Source organism: Papio anubis, chromosome 13, assembly GCF_008728515.1.
Source record: "Papio anubis isolate 15944 chromosome 13, Panubis1.0, whole genome shotgun sequence".
In the NCBI taxonomy this organism is placed as follows: domain Eukaryota; kingdom Metazoa; phylum Chordata; class Mammalia; order Primates; family Cercopithecidae; genus Papio; species Papio anubis.
The window spans coordinates 86,061,279-86,084,469 of NC_044988.1; the positions used below are offsets into that span (position 1 = coordinate 86,061,279).

The 23,191-nt window shown below is 41.2% G+C and overlaps 1 protein-coding gene across 6 annotated transcripts in view; it reads right to left on the reverse strand.

The window, feature by feature from the left end:
* The window catches only part of ASTN2 (astrotactin 2), a 1,032,132-nt gene that overhangs the window by 199,939 nt on the left and 809,002 nt on the right, over positions 1–23,191 (reverse strand). For all 6 annotated transcript variants that reach the window (XM_017949334.2, XM_017949333.2, XM_017949331.2 and 3 more), the window contains one exon: positions 14,243–14,508. In XM_017949334.2, the coding sequence (XP_017804823.2) occupies positions 14,243–14,508 (266 nt within the window). The remainder of the gene's footprint in view (positions 1–14,242; positions 14,509–23,191) is intronic.

Consider the following 23,191-nt stretch of genomic DNA (forward strand, 5'->3'; position numbering starts at 1 on the left):
TAAGGTAGATATTATTAATCTCATTTTGCTGATGGTAAAACAAAAGAATTTAAGTAACATCCCAAAAGGCATACAGTATTTTTTTTGAGACAAAAGTAGTATATAAACCCTTATCTCTCGCTTTCAAAACATATGCTCTGTCTAGTAAATCAATAGTTAAAACCTGCTCAGTACAGCGTTAATAAACAGAATTAGAAACTAGAAGGACAAGAAATGTATAGAAAAATACTTTGATTCAATATAAAGAAGGGGCTTGGCATAGTAGTACATGCCTGTAATCCCAGCACTTTTGGAGGTCAAGGCTAGCAGATTACTTGAGCCCAGCAGTTCAAGACAAGCCTGGGAAACATGGCAAAACTCCATTTCTACAAAAAATACAAAAATTATCCAAGCATGGTGGCATGTGCCTATAGTTCCAGCTACTTGAGAGGCTGAGGTTGGACGATCGCTTGAGCCAGGGAGATCAAGCCTACAGCGAGCAATGATTGTGCCACTGCACTCCAGCCTCTTTATGTATGTATGTATTTTTTTGAGACCAGGTGACAGAGTGAGACCTGGTCTCAAAAAAATACATACATACATAAAGAAGGATGTTCTAGTAGTGGTGGAACAGGATGCTTAGTAGGTCACTCAGAAAACCATTCCAGGAGAATTCAAAAAGAAGCTCTTGCAGGATATAGGAGAAAAGAATCAAGTAATACATAAAGATCGGCCTAGATGCCTGTATAATCCCTTCTATTCCTTTCTTCTCATAGGCACTGTTGTGATAAAAAAAAAAATGAAATGTAGAGAAGGAGGAACAAGAGGAAAAGCAGAAAGTAGCAAAAATATGATAAGTAAGAATTTGTCTTTACTCAGCACTTATTAGGCACCAGCACAAAGCTAAACATGTTAATACCCATCTCATGCAATACAGTACTCTCAGATATTAGGAATTATTAGTAAACTCTAGTTAGTAAACATACGTGAGGGAATTAAGGCTCAAAGAACATTGCCACAAGTAACTAACATAGGAGAAAGGAAATAACTAGGGCTTGATGAAAGATGTGACCAGATGAAAGACAACCTTTCAACTACTAGAGTAAAAAGCTCAAGTTTTTCGAATAGACCACCTTTGCCTACAGGTTTTTCAATACTGGCTATGGGGAATTGCCAAAAAAAAAAAAAAAAAAAAATCTAGCCTGATTGAGCCTCTAGAACTAACTACACAGTTACAAGAAATACAAGGCCAGATGAGGACATTAAATAACACCATGGGAATGCAATCAGCAAAATCCTGGTTGTGGGGAACTCTGCAGCACAAACAACCCAGTTTTTATCCACAAAATATCCCAAGGAATAAAAAGAGAGACGGATAGGTTAGAAGAGACTCGCTTATCAGCCAACTACAACATTTGGATCTTATTTCGTTTCTGATTTGAAAAAGCAAACAGGTACCAAAGATATAAGACAATTCGGTAAACATGAACAATAACGGGATGTTTGATAATATAGAGAAATTATTGTTCATTTGGGAATCCTGGATAGGGTATTAAGGTTATCTTTTGAGTGTTTATCTTTAAGAGATAAGGACTTTAACATTTACACATGAAATTATCTCATGTTTGAGATGTGCTTCAAAATTACCAGGTCAGTGTAGAAGCAGATGTGAGAGGAGGTAACACAGGTTTGGCATGATTAATGACTACTAAAACTAGAAGATGATAGGTACATGGCAGTTCATTATTATATTCTCTTTACCTTTGTACATGTTATACTTCTCTGAACTAAGTTGATTTTGGAGTGAGTAGCAGATCCTGGGATTTAACAGTGCTCCCCTAAATGGGATAATTTGGAGATGAAGCTAAAAATGAAAAGAAACACATGATCCAATGAGAATCCACATTCTTTGTGGTCTTCCTCTCCTCTCAGGATATGAATTTATAGCCTGGAATCCTTTTGCTCAGAGATGCTAGGCATGATGTAAGTCTGTCGCCCAGAGAAGGCACTGCACAGACTGACCATCTGTGTAATGGTACAAACTCATGCTGCTTTCAACTGCATATGCCTGGAGAATTGTGAGACACATCTGGAATGACTTTTTTTTCTTCTTAGATTAGGAAGAAATAGAAAGAGAGAGAGAGTTGAGTTGTTTGTGAATTCTCTCCAGGCCCTTAGCATCACTGTTGACTGAAGTTGCCTAATGACCCAAGAAGAGCTCCCTGTGAACAGGGTTAAGCTCCAAGAGGGATGGAGCCTGCAGATCGCTCTTCCTGGAAGCCCAGCACTGCCGTGGCTGGGGCAGTCTTTGATGACACCCTCAGATAAATGATGGTGGTGTGATAAATAAGTAGACATTGGACAGCTGGAAAAAGGATTCCAGCCCTGGCTCTTATATTTTCTAGCCTTATGGGGCTTTAGATAATGGCTGACTACACTCTCCGAGTCTCAGTTTCCTTATCTATAAAATGAAGATAAACAGTGCTACCTTCATGCTTCTATTGAAAGGAGCCAATGTATGTGAAAGCATGCCAATGCAAGCTGGTGACCTTTTTTCACTCATTCATTCAATCATGTATTTTCATTTTACGTGTACTTATTGAATTTGTACTATGCATCAGGCAGTTTACTATAAGTTGTGAGTATAAGGGTCACTAAAAGTTGGTGTAGTACCTGGTTTCATGAAGTTTACCCCCTAATGTATAGGAAAATATTTTGACTCAATATAAGAAAGGATTTTCTCTCAGTGAGGGAAACCAAATGCTTAGGTGTCACTGAGCAAGCCATTTGAAAACTGGGAATGCTCAAACACGGTCTCCACAACTTGTTGCAAGGTGCGAAAGAAAGGAATTGAGAAATAGACTAGGGTTGGATTGGATGCTTCTGTAATCCCTTCCATTTCTGAGTTTATCTGCTGTTTCTTCCTCATAAACTCTGTTACGACCACAAAATAAAATAATACAATTTGGAAGAGGAAGAGACACAGGCATCAATCAGTTTCAAAAAGTAAAAGTATAATTAGAAAGTGTGATAACTGCTATGGAAGAAAGACAAAGAGACCCAAGAAAGTAAGTGAACAAATAAACAAGGAGGATCTTATCAAATTTGGAAACCTTGGCAAGCTGATAAATGAGTAACAGTTCACTCGGTGGAAAGAAGAAAAGGGGAGAAGTACATTCCAACTGCAGGGAATAGCATGTGCAAAGTCTCTTTGGCAGGACAGAGCACAGAGTTTCCAAAAACTAGAAGATCACTATGGCTGGAGCACAGAAAGCAAGAGAAGTAAGAAGACAAGATGAGTTTTAAGAAATTAGAAGGTTTTCGCCTAAGCAGCCCCTGTGCACCATGACAAGGACTTTGGTTTTTATCACAAGAGCAACTGGAGGTCGATAAATGGTTTTAATCAGGAAAGTGACGTGAGCAAGTTTTAGTTTTGAAAATATCACTCTGGCTGCAAAGAAGTGGATTGATTAAAAGAGGTAGGGGTTGTTATTAGACAAGAGACTACTGAAATAGTACAGGCAAGATTTGGATCAGTTTGGGAAAAAGTGAATGTATTAGAGAAATTCTTAAGGAGATAAATCTACAGGACTTGGAATGGGTTGTATTTTGTGGGGAATGGGTGCAAGTGGAAAGGAAAGAGAGTTATCAAAGATGATTCCTTGGTTTCAGGATTTCAAAAATGGAAATAGAAAATACTGATCAGAAGAAAGGGAAGGCAATTCATGGCAAATGTAGTAGAGTGGTCTGCAAGGGTTACAAATGAGAAGTTACTGCACTTTTATTGTATGGTAGGAGCCAACACTAGAATGAATCGAAGTGAATCAATGTAGACAGAGATGCCTGCTTTTTCAAAAGTTTTGGCCATTAGGTTAAGAAATGAAGAGACAGTAGCTGAAGAAGGTAACTGAACGCAATGACATTGTCTTTAGTATGCATTAGACTTTAACTTTTATTTAAAAGTGAAGAAGAGTAGCTAGTAGAGAGAAAAGTGATGAGCAACTCAGGTGCCCACGTCAAATCCTGGTTCTATAAGTTCCTATTTGTAAGACCTTGAAACAAGTGATTTAGCTTCTCCATGCCTCAGTTTTCACGCTAGGGAAAAAAAGGATAATAATAGCACCCACCATGTGGAGTTGATGAGCGGGTTCAGTGAGCCAAGTACATAAAGTGCTTTAGCTAAGCTCCTGGCACCATGGAAGTGCTCGGTAAATGTTTGTTATTATTAAAAGGACAAGGGAAAGCTTTTCTGCCATTCTCTTTTTTTATTGCATGTAATAACTAATTCAATGTCCCATGGGGAAAAAAATATTCTCTTCTCTGACATGCAAAATGTTTGCATTTGCTAAAACTGTATATCTCGCATTTATTATTGAATCTGGTAGTCTTCAGGTCTCATGAAAGAGCTATGTTTTCCAGTTTTGCAGGTAGGCAAGCCAAGTATTAAGTTCCTCTTTTGTAATTGACCATGAGTGTGTTGAGTAATATGTGGATTATTTCTCCCTCTTTTCTTTGATCTTCCCTGTTGCCAAGGATTGCCTGACAGTCTGATTCTTGGCCGGTTCACCTCCTTCTCAGAATGCACTAAGATAGAAAGGAAGTGACCCACAATAGCAGAGAAGGTTTAAGCTAGATTATAGGAAGTACTTGACTTTCTTAATCCCTAAACAAGGAATTCCCTGAAGGAATTTCAAACTGAAAATGACATATGAACCAGGTTTTGGGCAGTGGTTCTCAAGTTCATTTTGTACTACAATTACCTGCGGAGGTTGGGAAAATGAAAACTCCCAACCCACAAAAAAAAAAAAAAAAAGAAAAACACACACACACACACACACACACACACACAGAATCAGTAGGAAGAGACCAGGAAACTCCATTTTAAACAAACACTTCTCCCATTCTCACCTTAAGTGATTTTGATCCACTGAGACACTCTGAGATCCAGAACTCCACACTCACTAGGCACTCTTGACCTCCCTTATTCTGCTCTACCTTTTTTCTATACTTTTTAATGTACTATATTATTTACTGTGCTGATTGCTTATTTCATGGCTCTCTCACACACACTCCAGTAGAAATTCATTTCCTAGACTGTGAGGCTATAATGCCTGCTTTGCTCCTTGAGGTATCCCAAGTGCCCAGAACAGTGTCTGGCCAATAGGAGCCCCTTAGTCAATACTTGTTCAAATTATGTAAATGGAACTCTCACTCTTCAGCCATCTCATACATATACCCCCCATCTAACTGACATTAACCCTCTTAGTTTAGTATTCTACAACATTTGAGTCAAGAATATGGATCTATTCTCCAGGAGAAAAATACAAGTAATGTATAATTCTGCAAAAACTTTCTAGGGATGAACATCCAAAGATCCTATAAAGTCAAGGATCCCCAAATGCCAAGTTAACAACTCTTGCCATAAAATTGGTCCTAGTCCCTGCGATTCATCTTCTAATGTTACTACAGTTGCTACTCTACGACTCAAATCTAGTTATATCTCTCCCTTGACCTACAATCTTGAAAGATGCCATATGGTTTGCACAGCACCTAAATTTTACAACATGGCATTCAAAGTTGCCCACAACACAGCCTTCTGCCTATCCCTTTTCCAGTTTTATTTCTACCTAAGCTTTCAGGCCTGTTGCAAGAATGGCTGACTGAACACAAAAGTTTTGGACTCAGACATCATGGGTTTGAATTCTCACCCCACAATTCACTAGGTATGTTATCTTAGGTAAATTATTTACCTTTCTGAAGTCTCAGGTTTTGTTTTTTAATTTGTAAAGTAAGCATAATAGTGAATACTTCAAATGTGTTGTAGGGGGACAGAGTAAGAGAATGTATATTAATACACATGAAGCACTTTTTAAAATGCCAGGCACATAGTTGGCACTCGATAATTGTTAGGTTTTACTCTTCTATTCTTCTATTCTACATGCTCGGCACATAGTATTGACACATTTTTCTGTCCTCTGGTTTTCCAATATTGCTTAGTCTAGACTGGGGTTTGGCAAATCTTTTCCTGTAAAGGACTAGAAAGTAAACACTTTGAGCTTTGCACCCCATACTATTTTCTATAGCTACTACTTAACTCTGCTGTTGCAGCAGGAAAGCAGTTATAGATGATATGTAAATCAATATATGTGGCTATGTTTCATAGACTTGATTTATAAAAATAGGAAGCAGGCTGGATGTGGCCCAAGGGCCACAGTTTTCCAACTCTGGTCGAGCCTAGCTTTGAAATCTTACAGACCTGGGTTCAAGCTTCTCTGGGGTTCCATCTCCTTATCTGTTAGATAAGGATAATAATTGTACTTCCCTCATAAGTTGTACTTCCCTCATAAGTTGGATGATTAAATTAGATAAAGCATGTAAAGTCCTTAGCGCAGCTTTTGGCACATAGTGCATATATATGTATCTGGTGGATATTATTGTCTTCATCATCATCAAAAAACTTGCTTTGCAGTTCTACTATGTGCCCATATCCACCTTCCCTTCTTCAAGAATTGTTTCCAGATTCTCCCTCTCAGAGTTTCTTTCTCTATTCTAACACTGTTGGAATGTCTATTGCACTATTCAAAAATAAATCATGCATTTGTGTAACATATGTAAGTAATTATAGTAGCATATGTGTTCTTGTCACTAGACTGCGTGCTCCTTGAAGGCACAGTCTGTGTCTCGTTCCTCTCTATAGCACATTTTCTAACACAGTATCTAGCACACAGTAGGCAACCAATGCAAGATAATCACAGTAACGGGGCTAGAGTGAGGGTGATGCTGGTAGTGATACTAGCGGTGTAGCGTAGTGATGGTGGTAGTGGTCATGGTTGTAGTGATGGTGGGTATTGGTAATAACTGGGGGAGGAGGTGAGACTTGGCTGTTAATTTCTCTTCAAAGAGTAGTTATTTGGAATTCGCTTCTCAGTTTGAGCCAAAAAGTGGAAATGAAACAAACAAGCTTTTCTGGCAGAGAAAGGATCTGCTGGAAGGTCAGACAACCACAAGACCAGAATTACACATGACTCTTCCCAAGGCAGCATGAACAGAAAATGCTCACAGGATTGGAAGTCAGAAAACCCGAGGGCTAGAAAGAACCACTCAGATCTACAGAGTATTTTACATCCTTCAAAATGCTAGAAGTCTCTTAATTTTTCTACAGACATCTGTGGGGAAAGTTTCTACCACCCATTTCCCAGATGAGAAAACTGAGCCTTGGAAAAATAAAGGATATTTCTAAGGGTTGAAGTCATGTCTTACTTCAAATTCAGCCTTGGCTATGTGACCTGAAAAAACATCAGTCCTCAGCTTTGTTCTTAGTTTTGCTATCTGTAAAATAAAGAGGTTCATTTGTAAAATAAACAGGATATGATTTTAATAGCCCCATCTGCTTATAAATGCTACGTCATTGTGTGCCACTGGGATGGACTGCAAGATATGTATACCTTTCTCCTTCGAGTATTAAATTTAAGGAGTAAAATTGGCATTGTCTCTGAATGGGAAACAAATTTTGGGTCACAGGATGCCTCTTCCAACCTCAAAAGATTTGCTTTATATTCTGGGTAGAAGTTAGAGCTGACATTATCAAAGTGCCAAAGGGGACCTTGGATGAAGTTAGCCTGCTTTTCTCATCATACAGATAAAGAAAAGGAGACCTAGACAGTAGAAGCATGTCCAATGTCATATAATAATCAAGGACACAGCCTAGTTCAGATTCCTAGTGTCTGTGTTTTCCCAAAGAAAACTCCCAGCCCTGAGATGAAAAGGGATAAATACTAGATTGTCTACTTTACAAATGAGTAAAAGTCAGGTCACATAGACAGTAAATGGCACAGAAGGGATTCAAATCCAACTCTGTCTGGCTCTTCGCTATGCCACTCCTCTGCCTCCTCCACTTGGAAGACTCCCTTTCACCCGGAAGCTAAGTTAACAACCGCATGAAGTCTTGTACATTTAAGTACCAGTTGTGCTGAGCCAACCTCTGTGGCTTTGGGCCGTGTAAGAGCCATTTAACAGGTGGAGGGAGGAGATTTATGCATTAATCAAATTCTGCATCATAAAGAGTTTTTTTCTCCTTCTCTTGTTCAAAACAACAGCACAAAGTATAATCAAGGGCTCGTTTCCAGCTTAGGCAGAAGGCATCATCTTTTCCCATGCATTCACTGGAGTGTACCTAAGGAGACCCCCAACTACCCAAGGAGCTAGTGTCCAACAGTCCCCAAGGCCATCGAGAATACCTTGGTCCAGAATCAGAGGACAAAAGTACCCCACAAACCTCAGGCATGGCATATTCTCTCCCTGTTAGTCCCTAACTGTGCCATAAAATGGGGTTCAGGATTTTACTCAGAGCTTCTACTCCAGGGGTCAGGGGTTCTCGTAGAGAAGAACTTCCACTCTGCATTAGAATGAGCTATGACATTCATTGCCAACACAGTATGAGTTCCAGCAATGCTTATAAAGTGAGAAAATGCCCCTGAGATCCCTCCATCTGTAAAGTGCCCTTTTGGGTTAGCCAATGGCCTCTCCCATACAAAATATGAATCCTCTTCTAAAATGTCATGTCCCCAGCACTTTAGGCACCAGCAAAGTTTTCAAGCACTACCTAGAAAAGGAGTTACCAAAGGAAACATAGAAAAAGAAAAGAGCCATTTTAAATAAACATTATTTTTATCACTATCATAGATAACATTCATCTGCTAAGTGATTTCTTCCTGGACATTATGCATTCATTATCTCGTTTGATTCCCATGAAGTAGGGATTGTGAGACCACATTTTACAAATGTGGAAACTGAGGTATGAAGACACCATTCAGCATCACACCGTGAATGGGGATTGAGGAAAGATCCCAACACAAGGCGGTGGAGCAAAGATCCTGTACTATCTGCTTCCATGTAAATAAAGTGTCTTGTTGGAAACTCAGATAGAAATTGACTCAACTTATCGTTTTTTTGTTTTTTGTTTGTTTGTTTGTATTTTGTTTTTTGAAGTAGGAAAAGAAAGTCCCAGAAAGGGAAAAGAACTTGCTATGACTTGCTATGACTCAGTGTGAAAGCCCAGGCCCCTCAACTATAGGTCAAGGCTCTTTAGTGTTTTCTTGTATCCATGTGGCCTGTAGAGATGTTAGAAAGATGGAAAAGTGATGGGAGGAAGGGTGATGGGAGTTTGAGGCAGAGTTGGAGAAACAAATGATAAACAAAATGAGAGTAGCTGCTTTTTCTTCCCACCAGATTTGTTTTGTGGCCATATTCCCTTCCTCCAGGATCATTTCCAGACCTGCAGTGGGCCTATCCCACTCATTCCCACTGCAACCTGGCTCCCTTGGAAATGCCTAAGGCACTCCATCCCTTAGGCTGCCATGACACTTTAAACAGGCCTTTCATTTGTGTTTGGGAAGGGAGAGAAGAAACTGGAGGCTTGGAAGAAGCTACCTACAGTCTTTCAGCTCTAACCTTTCTTTGCAAGGATCACTAAAAGGAAAAGAGAGTGGAAGTGAGAAGACAGTGCCCATGCCTGTCCGTCTGTTCTAACTTATCCTGGCTTCCCGACTGCCCTGGGGCTAAGCTTCTCACCACATGTTGTGCAGTTCTGCCTGACTTCTCTTCAGCATTGTCCATGGGGTTTTCTCCCAGTCTCAGCTCCAGCCACACTGGTTTTCATTCTCTTCCTGAAATGGGTCACATTTGTTCATTCTTCAGGTCTTTGCAGAAGTTGGGCATTCTACCAGCGATGTTCTCATTCTCCTCTTCCTTTCTGAAACCCCAGACTTTCACATTCATTTTATGCACTTGGCCCCCAAAAGCTCACTTTACATGTCACTTCCTCAGGAAAGCCTTCTCTGCACAAGGCCCCTTGATATACGCTTGCAACCCACCAGCCTAGTACTCTGTACAGTCTTGACTCCACTTATTCATGTGATTGTTTCATCAATAATGTCTTCTCCATAAGTCTGTAAACTCCATAAAGATAAAGACCATATCCACTTGTCATACTGTTCACTCTTCAGGGTATAACGCAGTCTTAGCATACAGTGGGGGCACAAAGATACTTAATGAATGAATGACCAGCAATTCCAGCTCCACAGGTCTCCTGCAAGGAGAACAGTGACATCTAGTGACCACTTTCACACTCTTGGGATTCTCTGATCACACACCACTAATTGGCCTCAGAAAGACCTCACTGGATTTCCAATAAATTGAATATTTCAATGATGCTGAGAGAACCTGGCATGGAATCCAGACATAGGGGAATCTGGCTCCTGCACAAATAGGAAAGGCACCACCAGCCTATCTATTGTTATGCATGTGCCAAGAACACATTGCAAAAGTCCCGTGGCTTGGCTTGTAGTGTGTCACATTGCAGATGAGGACAGTGTGGCCCAGAAAGGCCGTCACTGGGGCGAGTTCACAGAGCAGTAAACAGGGATATTCATAGGCTCATTCATCAAGTCCCAGAAGGCCAGTCACACACAGCTACATCCTCACTGATACAACACTAGTCGAGCCACTAGGTATTTTTATTTATTTGTGTTTTGGAGACTGTGTCTCATTCGGTTGCCCGGGTTGAAGTGCAGTGGCACAATCATAGCTCACTGAAGTTTTGACTCCCTCCTTGAGTGCTTGATGCGCTCAAGCGATCCTCCCACCTCAGTCTCCAGAGTGGCTGGGATGACAGGTGTGTACAACCACACCAGGCTCCTTTTTTTTTTTTTTTTTTTCCTTTGAGACAGAGTCTCACTCTGTCACCCAGGCTGGAGTGCAATGGTGCAATCTGGGCTCACTGGAACCTCCACCTCCTGGATTCAAGCGATTCTCCTGCCTCAGTCTCCTGAGTAGCTGGGATTATAGGTGCATGCCACTACACCCAACTAATTTTTGTATTTTTAGTAGAGACGGAGTTTCACCATGTTGACCAGGCTGGTCCTGAACTCCTGACCTCATGATCAGCCTGTCTTGGCCTCCCAAAGTGCTAAGATCACAGGCGTGAGCCACCGCACCCAGCCTGCTAATTTTCTATTCTGATTTTTTTTTTTTTAAATAAATGGGGGTCTCCCTATATTGTCCAGACTGGTCTTGAACCCACCAGACTCAAGCTATCCTCTTACCTCAGGCTCCCAAAGTGCTAGAATTACAGGCATGAACCACTACCCCTGGCCCTGTTCTTGTTATTGACTGGAATCGGCAACAGCCTCCTCATGGATCTCCTTGATTCTACTCTTACATTCTCACAGTCTATTCTGACCCTGCCATTGGAGGTGTGGAGACATACACATATGTATTTTATTGTTGGTGTTTGGGGACCTCTGATGCACAGAATTAAATTATTTGCAATGTTCAGTTTAGGACTGAAGCTCATTGTTGAGCCATGCATGGGTAGGGTTTATTTATTTGTTCAGTTACCTAGTTAGTTTTAATAAACTTTTTAAACTTTAATGAACTCACACAAATCTACCACCACCAACACCAGCTAGGGGCTGGACGCAGTGGCTCACACCTGTAATTCCAGCACTTTGGGAGTCTGAGGCAGGTGGATTGCTTCAGGTCAGAAGTTCGAGATCAGCTTGGACAACATGGTGAAACCTTGTCTCTACTAAAAATACAAAAATTAGTCAGGCGTGGTGGTGGGCGCTTGTAATTCCAGCTACTCAGGAGGCTGAGACAGGAGAATTGTTCAAACCCAGGAGGCGGAGGTTGCAGTGAGCCAAGATCGCGCCACTACACTCCAGCCTGGGCAATAGGGCGAGACTCAGTCTCAAACAAACAAACAAAGAAACACCAGCTAGGAACTTGACTACTTACATGTAACATATGCTTCCTCATGCTATTACTTTACTTTTCCTGACTCAAGATAACCATCATCCTGACTCTTATGTTCATCACTTCCTTGCTTCTCTTTTTAAATCATATTTATTGCATCTGTATTTATTCCTAAAAGATAGTATATTTGAGGTGTAGGTGTGCTTTAACTTAAAGAAGGGAGGAAAGGGTGTTGTGCCATATAAAATGTTTGGGGCCAGGCATAGTGGCTCACGCCTGTAATCCCAGCACTTTGGGAGGCTGAGGTGGGTGGATTACCTGAGGTTAGGAGTTCAAGATCAGCCTGACCAACATGGTGAAACTCCATCTCTACTAAAAGCACAAAAAATTAGCTCGGCATGGTGGCAGGTACCTGTAATCCCAGCTACTTGGGAGGCTGAGGCAGGAGAATCACTTGAACCCAGGAGGCAACAGTGAGCCGAGATTGCGCCATTGCACTCCAGCCTGGGCAACAAGAGCAAAACTCTGTCTCCAAAAAAAAAAAAAAAAAAAAAAACCAACAACAACAAAAAAATTGGGACTTACTTTCTTCAGTTAATAATATGTTCATTCATTTCATATTGACAGGTATCACTACTGCTCACTTATTTTGGTTTTTGTAGTATATTCTATCGAATATATATCCTACGCTTTATTTCACTGCTGTCCCATGGATGGGAATTTGGGTTTTTTACAGAGGCCTCCTTCTGCCACACAATCTAATCCCAACAGCCTCCTGCCAATAATCATGCATCATCAACACCTCACGGCCCGCAGGATAGGGTCGAAATTCCACAATCTGGCTTATGATATTGTGGAAATGCTCAGGACTCATTTTGTTTCTCCCTCTGTCCTTGGTCTTAGTCATGGGACATTTCTTTTGGTCTTTGTACAAACAATGTTCTTTTCTTCCTTAGGTCCTCTACCTGACACTTTCCCTACCTCCTTACTCCCACACCTTGTCTTTCCTCTATGAAGCTCTGTATGAACACTTAACACCCTCCAGCACTTAGCCAAGAAGGATGCTGTGGGAGGGGCACAGGATTCATAGAGTTCCACTCAACTTAGTCAGTGGTCTACCACTGGAGGCCCAGGGCTATCTAGGAGCTGTTGTAGAGGGAGGAGTGGGGATCAAATGGGAGATACTTTATCTACCTTCCTCTGCCTCATTGAACTAGTGGCATCACTATTCCTGATTTTATGGATTGAGTTTCAAGAAAGATTGCATTTGGAAAAAGTGTTCCATAAAGATAAGTTTGCAAACCAGTGACCCAATAATGCATAAGTCCCCTCAAGCCCTGCCATTCTATAATTAAAAGTGAGAGAACCAAAGAGAAAAGAGGAGCAATAATTTCAAGGCTAAGTATATAAACTCTGGAGCAGACCAACTTTGAGTAAATCACTTAATATCTTTGAGGTTTCCTCAGCTGTAAAATGGGTATGATATTAAAATGAACCAAATGAAATTGCCATTTTATAAGTAAAAAATGGCCAAATGTCAGCAATTTCATATGAATCGAACCAATATATGTAAGTAAATCACAGATCTGGAGGGCAGAGTAAATGAGATAATGCGAGTATTGTACTGAGGTAGACACTGCTAGATTTTCACCAAACCCATATCTTTTCCGAGGCACACAGGTAAAATCCATTTCCGTCTTCATTTCAGACAGGTATGGACGATGGCTGAGTTCTAATCAATAGAATGGACGAGAGGTAAAATGACACTTGCCACTTTCAGGCTTGGCCTATTTAAACCTATGATGTGCAACCCTCCCTGTTCTTTCTCCTTCCACAGCAATTATGGAAGCATTAGGTCAATGCAGCACACAAGGAACAGGCTGAACCCATGCATGACCTTTTTTTTTTTTTTTTTTTTGGAGACCAAGTCTCACTCTGTTACCCAGGTTGGAGTGCAATGGCGCGATCTCGGCTCACTGCAACCTCTGCCTCCCAGGTTTAAGCAATTCTCCTGCCTCAGCCCCCCAAAGTAGCTGGGATTACAGATGCCCGCAACCACACCTGGTGAATTTTTATGTTTTTAGTAGAGATGGGGTTTCACCATGTTGGCCAGGCTGCACTCAAACTCCTGACCTCAGGTGATCCACCCACATTGGCCTCCCAAAGTGTTGGGATTGCAGGCATGAACCACCGCGCCCAGCCTGCACTACTTCTCATAAAGTCACCCATCAATCAAAAACATTTATTTGGGATGCTGCACAAACAAACAAACAAAAACCTTGATTATATTAAGCCACTGAGATTTAAGGGTTTATTGTTTATAACAACTAGTATTGTCAAACTATGTAAGTACTTAGAACATGGTAAGGAATCAATAAATGTCAGTAATCACCATGATGATGATATGATGATGATCATGATGACAATCCCCCTGGACAAAGGGTCCACAAGGGCAGGAGGTAGGAGGGCTGGTCAAGTCTGACTGAGTGGCTGGGCCAGGGAAGCTTACCTCCTTTGTGCCGTTGTCTTGGATGAGGGTATAAAGTGGCACCACACGGTTGATTTCCAGCAGCACTGGTGTGGGGCTCAGCTGCTCCTTGCCTGGCCGGCGGCAAAGGTGACAGGTAGATGGACAGCGCCCCTTCTCTTCACAGCGAATCTCCACACCTGAAATGAGCTGGTCATCTGACAGCATCTGGGCTGTCAGCAAACCTGAGAGGTAGGTGATGAAGGGCATGGACTTGAGCTCCTTCTTGCTGCCCAGCTCTGTGGTCTCTGGAGAGGCACAAAACAGGAAAAGGGAAAGGTAAACTCAGGATTACTCAAAAGGCCAGACTCTTGAACTCACAAAATACAGATGCTAAGAAGCTGGTATCCATTGAAGAGGTAAAAAGATGATAGAGTGATTTATTCATGATGCCTTGGAAAGACTGCCAGAATGAGGGTTCAAAGGCCAAAATGGTGTATTGTCCTACCACTTACATTAAATATCCACTCACTTTATCTGGCACTCATTTTTCCCATATGTAAAGTTGGGACCAGGCACAGCAATCCCAGCACTTTGGGAGGCCGAGGCAGGTGGACCACCTGAGGTCAAGAGTTTAAGACCAACCTGGCCAACATTGCTAAACCCCATATCTACTAAAAATACAAGCCGAGTATGGGGGTATTTACCTATAATCTCAACTACTCGGGAAGCTGAGGCAGGAGAATCACTTGAACCCAGGAAGCAGAGGTTGCAGTGAGCTGAGATTGTGCCACTGCACACCAACCTGGGCAAGAGAGTGAGACTCCATCTCAAAATAAATAAATAAATGAAAAATAAATGAATAAATAAAGTTGGTAGGTTGGGCTACATTGTTACTCAGTAATTGTGCAAGATATAAATATTCAAAGATATTTTTTAGACAACCAAAAATTCCTTTCTGTCGTCTGTCAACCTACAAAAAGTATATCCTTCCTTTAAAATTTATATCTAGTCCTATATTTTCCATGCAGCCCAATATTACAAGGAAAACACAAGCTTTGGATCAAGCCAACTTCATCTGAAATCTCATTTCTGCTTGAAAATACCTCCGCAACTTTAGGAAAATGTCAATATCCTGGTGACTCCAATGATAAATTTTGAGAAATGGAGTTAATAATACCAATGAAATCAGTTATGAATAGCAAATGAGAAAGAAGGAGGTAGGACTGCCTGGAAAAGACATTATTTCTCCTTTTTTTGTGTGTGTGTGCTTACCTGTTCCCTTGTTCACACTTTTCCTGCCTCTTTCTTCATGTGCACACTGAGATCTAATGCTTGCTTCATTCTGTGCCATCTCTCTTGATCTGTAAACCAGTATTTCCCACCTCTGTGCCTTTGCTCACTCTGTGCTGCTTTTCCCTTCGGCCTTTCCACATCTCTTCTATCTATCTATGCTCCATCCAATGTTACTGTCTTTAGGGAATCATTCTTCATTGCCCCAGCCCTTCTTTTCTGAATAAGTGTTTCTACTTATGAGATCTTATTTAAGTTCATTTTCCCTTCCCATTTTCTGCTGACCTCTAAAACAATATTATCAACTCTTGGAGACCAGGGGCCATGGCTTCCATTCCTACCCACTTCCAGTGCCAAACATGGTACGAGGGATGTATTTGATACTCAGTCAGACAGAGAGATTATAGAATTCTGAATGGCTACAGCTATATTCATGATCTAGTCTAGAGTCTCCAAAACTCTTCTGAGGAATCCTAGGGATCCTAGGAAGCACCACAGCAATTGATTGTATAGAAAAAGAGGGAAATTGAGCAGGCAGGGCTCTAAACTCTCATTTCTGTTTCAAACAGAGCAGTTTCACTTATATTTCTTTTACAGACTGGCCTTCTATACAAGATTTCATTTAAAAAAAAAAAGGGTTCTATAGCTATATCAAAAACCTTGAAGAAGCAAAGTGATTTGTACATCTGAGAGGGTTCCTTTTACATCACAGACTATGTGAATGGTATCCTCACAGATGTGCAGTGCGTCATCTGAGTGGTAAAACATGGTAATTTTATACTAAGAGACGGAGCTTAATCCATCTGGCAGATTCAACGAAGCCTGGTAATGTCAAGGCAAGCTTCTGCCTCAGTGGAAATAGGGGCCCTGAGCCCTGATGTCAGGGAGAAAAAGGAGAGTTGTCTCTTGCTCTTGTTCTCGGCCTGTAGTGACACGCAGCTGATCTGGAAATGGACTTGCCAATTAGAAATACAAATAAACGCAGCCTTCATTCATTACTCTCTGGGCCCTCAGGCCTGGAATCTGGCCTCCACCTTTTCTGTCTGGCTGTCAGCAAATGCTTATGAGTATCAGATCAAAGGCTCTGGGGGAGGAAGACAAGGAAAATTCCAGTTAACCAATCCTTCACAGGGATTAAAGACGGGTAGTTACTAAGACAAACAAAACAAGGGTGTAAGGAAGGCATCCCAGCAGCTAGAGACAGGATAGTCTTATATCCAGACCTTTCAAAAGAAGATGATGATGACTTTTCATAGACCAGAGGGACAGTTTTGAGGAAAGATGACTTCAAACTTGGGAGAGAATAGCCATTCGGGGAGAAGGTCAAGAGAGAGTCAGAGCAATGAGGACACTAGGGACTCATTAGCCCACACTCTGGCCTAGGTCAATAAACTATGGCCCATGGGCCAAATCCAGTCCCCTTCCAGCTTGTGTAAATAAAGTTTTATTGGAACACAGCCACCCCCATTCATTTATTTATTGTGAAAAGCCACAACGACAGAATTGAGTAGTTACAACAAAGCCTATAATCACAAAGCCTAAAAATATTAACTAACTTACCCTTTTCAGAAAAAGTTTGGCAACCCCTGCTCTTGACCTAGTTTATAGATGGGGAAACTGAGTTTCAGAGAAATGATCCAACCACACAGGAATATGGAAGTATGATGGATTAGGTAATGTAAAAATTGTGGAATCAAATGCATCATCAATATACTTAGATCATGCATCTCCAGGGAGAAAAAATAGACTGGGGCATCTTTTCTTCATATAATGGATCTCAAAAACTATTGAAAGAACACATTTTTATGCTGATCTAGTACAAATCTTCACATTTTACAAAAGAGAAAAGTGTGTCCCAAAGAAGGAAAATGACTTTCCAAGGTCACACAGTGAGTCAGTGATCCTTTCAGCACACAATCCCAGTTTTCTAATAACCAATTCATCATTTAAATGACTATCTCATGTTATCTCATATTTTAAAACACAGATGGCATGATCCCCATAGCACCTTGCTATGTGCACATAATTTCATTGAGAAGAAATATAACTTGGTGCTAAGAGTAAAAATCCCCTTGATCAAACAAACATTCACAGTCATTGGGTTAAAGATATAACTATCCATTTAACAACACAATAATCTATAGATCTTTGCTAGTCTGCTTCTGCTCAATAAATCTTCAGTTTTTTAAATCTATCGTCCCTATTGGTGCAGTAAAAGCCCACAACCTTGGCTGAAAATTGTACCACAGTAGCAGTATAGAATTTACAGCTGAATTTAAGGGTTAATTTTGCCAAAGGAGGGCTATAATCTGGTCCAACCCCATTGAAACCTATGACCAAAATAAGGAGAGGGACTTATTTCTAAGTCTCATGCACTTGTATTAAGAGTGACCCTTTTCTTAGAGACTGCGTCACGCCTAAGTTATGATCTAGATGAGAGTTAAGATGGAACACCATTAGCCATTCCATTAATTATTCCTCTGTAGACATTACAATTGCAAAAGCTAATTGCTTCTGTTTCAACCTTAACCTGTGGTTAAAGTCATCTATTCGAAAGGCAAATGTTATATTCTTCTCCTGCTTAAAACTCTTCCATTGCACTTCACTGCTCTTAGGTTAAAGACCAAAACCCTTAAGACAGCACATAGAAAATGTGGGATCTAGACAACATGCTGCCTCTCCAGTTGGATCTCTTATTCTGTTCCTCCTAGTTCAGCTACAATGGCTAAATTCCTTGCATATACCCTCTGCCCCTCTCAATCCTGTCACAGGCTCTTCTCTCTGCACAGAATTATTTCCCCCACCCCATCTCCAGCCCTGCATTTTCCAAGCTAACTTCCACTCATCCCTCAGGTCTTAGTTCAACTGCCTATTCCTCAGAAAAGCCTTCCCTGAATTCCTCATGCCACTAATGTATACTAAGATACATACACACACACACACACATACACACACACACACACACACACACACACACAGGGTCTCTCTCTGTCACCTGGGTTGAAGTCAGTGGCACAATCTCAGCTCACTGCAATCTCTGCCTCCTGGGCTTAAGTAATCCCCCCACCTCAGCCTCCCAAGTAGCTGGGACCACAGACACACGCCACCACACCTGGCTAATGTTTTCTTGTTTTTTGGTTTTGTTGTTGTTGTTGTTGTTGTTGTTTTGCATTTTTTGGTAGAGACAGCGTTTCACCATGTTGCCCAGGCTGGTCTTGAACTCCTGAGCTCAAGTAATCTGCCCACCTCAGCCTCCCAAAGTGCTGGGATTATAGACATGAGCCACCGCACCTGACCTATTAAGATTTCATATTACAGACCCTCAAAGCATCCTGTTCTCTGTATCACCTATTAACGTCTCGAGATTGTAAACTACATGAAGGAAAAGACAGCATCAGTTTTGCTGATCCCATATCCATCTTACACAGTACCTGGAACACAGCAGGCTTTCAAAAATATTTTAAATATTTGTTAAATATATAGTAAACATATCTACCCTGTGCTGCCTTATCCAAGCATCGATGAACCTAAGAGCCAGAATTGGTAAATTACAAGGACGATAACTAACAAATGATTGTAGTCAATACACAACCTCTTCCCAAAGTAAAATTAGTGCTCTAATCAAAAGGTCAACAGATGAATAGCTGAGCACTTTTCCAGTTACTCTGACCCTCTCTAGGTTTTTATGTAGGCCCTTGCCATTAAGTGAATGGGAGAGTTAGGTTAAAATACGGTGTCTTTAACAGGCCAAGGAAAAAGAACATTTTGAAGAGACTTATCCTCTGTTCACATTTCCCATCCCTCTGAACAATGCTTCCAAAATAGGATCATGTCTGGTTTCAAGCCCAATTCAGTTCCAATGACACTACAACCCATTCATTTGAGAACCTGCCAACTGAACTCTCTTTTTTCTCCTCCCAAATTCCTGCTGGGTATTATTTTGTTGCCACAAAAAAAAAAAAAAAAAAAAAGCTTCAGTTGAAGTGACAACTCCTTGTTGGGAGGGCAGCCAGGGCTTTTCGGCAGGAGGTGATGGCACCGCTTGCCCTCATCCAGAAAACAAAACAAAGCATCAGACTAAGGACTTCTGGGAGAGCCAAAGCTGCACGGATGTTTGTTCAATATTCGGCAACAGTGCAGGGCTCTGCCTCCCTAGTCAGACAGGCTTGCTTTGGCACTAGGTTTGCACTTGAAGCATTTAAAAGCTCCACAGGGACCAGAGGGGCTCAAATTAGAAACATTAAGGGAGAGGGGAAAAGGGTGAGACTTTCATATCATAAAGAATGGCCTTTATTACAGCAAGGGCCTCCCAGGAATTACTGAAATTGGATCATTTCTTAGGCGGAGTTACTGTCTCCTGTTGGAGGAAAGCAATTGCTCTGAGGCCTGACTCAAGGACCCACACAAATATCTTTAAGAAGGGGAAAATAGCCAGCTGAAATGCCATTAGCAAGGCCTGCACTTCTGTGTTGTGCAATATGAACTTCCTCAGCCCAACAATCAAAGTCCAGCATCATTAGTGTGCCCTTTATAAATAATAGTATCAACCTCAAAGAGTTATTGTGAGGATTAAGTAAGGGGCCTGGAACAAGTTAAGCACTCAATAAATATTATTTGTTATTGTTGTTGTTGCTGTAGTTGTTATAATTACATTGCTGTTGTTGTTACACGACATTAAAATCGAAATTTCTGTTGAGACACCAAGGCCTAATAGAAGTAAAATTCCAAAGTCATGCCCCTAGATGCAGAATTTACAAAGGAGATGAAATCTAACCAATTTCATAACTCTAGAAAACTCAATAGCCAGAACAAAGACATAAAAAGAGGTTAGACCAGGCACAGGGGCTCACACATGTAATCCCAATACTCTGGGAGGCCGAGGCAGGTGGTCACTTGAGGCTGGGAGTTTGAAATCAGCCCACAGCCAACATGGCAAAACCCCATCGACCGAAAAACCTAAAAAAGTGGTTGGGTGTTGGCACACGCCTGTAATCTCAGTTATTTGGGAGGCCGAGGCACAAGAATCACTTGAACCCGGGAGGTAGAGGTTGCAGTGAGCCGAGATTCTGCCACTGTATTCCAGCCTGGGTGACAGAGTAAGACCCTGTCTCAAAAAAAAAAAAAGGGAATAAAAAAGAAAAAGAGAGGTCAGAAAGCACCAAGAAAAGATTTTTCTTTTCTTTTTTTTTTTTTTTTTTGAGATGGATAGAGTCTTGCTCTGTCACCCAGGTTGGAGTGCAGTGGCACAATCTCGGGTCACTGCAACCTCCACCTCTGAGGTTCAAACAGGTGTCTGCCTCAGCCTCCTGAGTAGCTGCATTACAGGTGTGACACCATGCCTGGCTAATTTTTGTATTTGCAAGAAGAGATTTAAGGAAGTTTTTTTTGTTTTTGTTTTTGTTTTGCAAAGAACTATTACCATGTTTGGAGTCTTCAGCACCCTAGGCAGCTCAAGTGTTAAATGCTATCTTCTAACTCTAAGTTTTGTGAGAGGAACCCTCAGGAGTGACACTTGGAGAACTTGGATATATTTTCAGCAACTGTCAGGAAAATGGACTAGGTTCCATCTTCATCTGAAAAAGCTGTAGTGGCCTATACCAACAGAACAGAAGGAGCTGCATGGGGATTAGCCCAAACCCCCAGAGGTTGCCCAGTGAAAAATGCTGGTTTCCTCTGAACTGTGTACGGGTCACACAGAAGAAAGAACTGGCCTGGAACTGTTTTAAGCTCTACCCAAGAGGAATCTAACAGAGTGATGGGTCCCCCACAGTGAATCTCCATGGGGTAGGAAGCCAGAGAAACAGTAGGTAGGAAGGGATCACTGAACCCAGCCAAAGAGAAATGGCACTGTTCAGGTCTTGTGAGAAGTCCCAAGCAATGGGGACTGATGAAAAGCCCCTGAACAAGCCCCCAAGGGAAAGGGCCAGCTTTTTAAAGATGCCAGGATCAGAGACTGTAAAATAATTCTAGAGCAAGTATGACCTTCCTAATCCTGACCACTGCTCTTTTTTTTTTTTTTTTTTTGCTTATACTGGGAAGGAAAGGGAAGAAGAGGTGCAAAGTAAAGAAAGAGTATGAAGGCCAACCATATCCCACCTCTTAATGCTCCTATTGGGAAAGATAGGGAGATTTTATTTGTCAAAGGTTTGATTAAACTATTGGACTGGAAATCCTAATTCCTGATTTGAACGTATGTCAGCAATGTAAAATATCGATAGTGCTGCTGCCTATTCCATAAGTGATAATAGATTAGATGTGGTCTGCTAAGATTTTCATCTAGAGGTAGAGGGAAATTAACCCAGTAAACATATCACAAAGAGTGGCAGAATCAACTCATATGTATATACTTTTGAGCACACATGTTTTCACAGACTATATTTTAACTATTCTCAACTTGCACTATGAACTGAACTGTTTATATCCTCATTATAGTACACGTCACATTTCTATTGATTTAATATAATAATTAAATGAATATATTTCTCTCCAAATATACCATAAGCTTCATGAGAACAATGACCATGGCCATTGTTAATGAACATTTGCATTCCCAGCACAGAGTTCACTGTTGGACATCATGTAGACAGTCTGCAGGTAAATATCTGAACAAATGAATAGATGAATGCATAAATCTGACTCCTGCTCCACTAGTGCAACACTTATCAGACTTCAGGCCAACTATCCCAATTTATCACCACAGCTCCAAAGACAGTTGGTCTTCGTTTTATTTTATTAATGTACACTTGATAGATCAGAGAGGTAAAGTAACGTGACCAAAGTCACACAGCTAGTAACTAGTCTAGCTATTTCTACCCAGTTTTTCTGCTCTTTCCACTGCCCATATTTCCTCTCTGAAAAACTTTCAGCACCAGTTTTCACTCCTACAGGATGAGTCATATCCGTTCCAAATATTTGTGTCTTCCCGTTACCTCCTACCCCCAGGCAATGACCCCAACCTCCCTCACCCATTTCCATGGGCTAACAGGGTCTCCTGGGTGGAAAGCATTCTGAAGGTCACCTGGTCAGAAATCCCATCTAATTTTTCATTTACCACCAAATAATCCTCCAATTTATTCCTGGACATTTCTAAAGATGTGGAAATTAGTACCTTTCCAGGCCTCAAGTTCCACTGTGGAAAGACTATTAAACTTAGACTAACTTCTCATCTGGGAACCACACTTCTCATCCTAAGCATCAGACCCACGCCCAGAGTTAGGCACTTTACACTATTAGATGCCTTATCTACAGTACTCATGCCTGGTCTCTAGTTGGGGTGTAGGGTCATACTAAAATTAAACAACTAACTAGGTAGATGAAATTCCTATCCCAGGAACCGTGGGGCACTCTTGGGTAGCTTCTGAGAAGGTATATGTGTATGAGTATGTGTATGTTGTGGTGTATGTGTTGTGTTCATATTGCAAGCGCGCGCACACACACACACACACACACACACACACACTTACACACATTTGGGGAATGGAAAGAAGCAACAGTGGAGATTCCAAAAATAAGAAGACAGAATTATAAAACTGCCAAACCCTAGGACAACTGATTTCCTAATCTAAGTGAATTTGGAAGCTCTTCCCCTAAATGTATGAGTAATAAGCACAATTACAGAGGGGCAGCTATAGCACAGTGTTTTGCTTGAGTTTAAATTCCATCTTTTTCATTTTCTAGCTGGGTGACCTTGGAACAAGA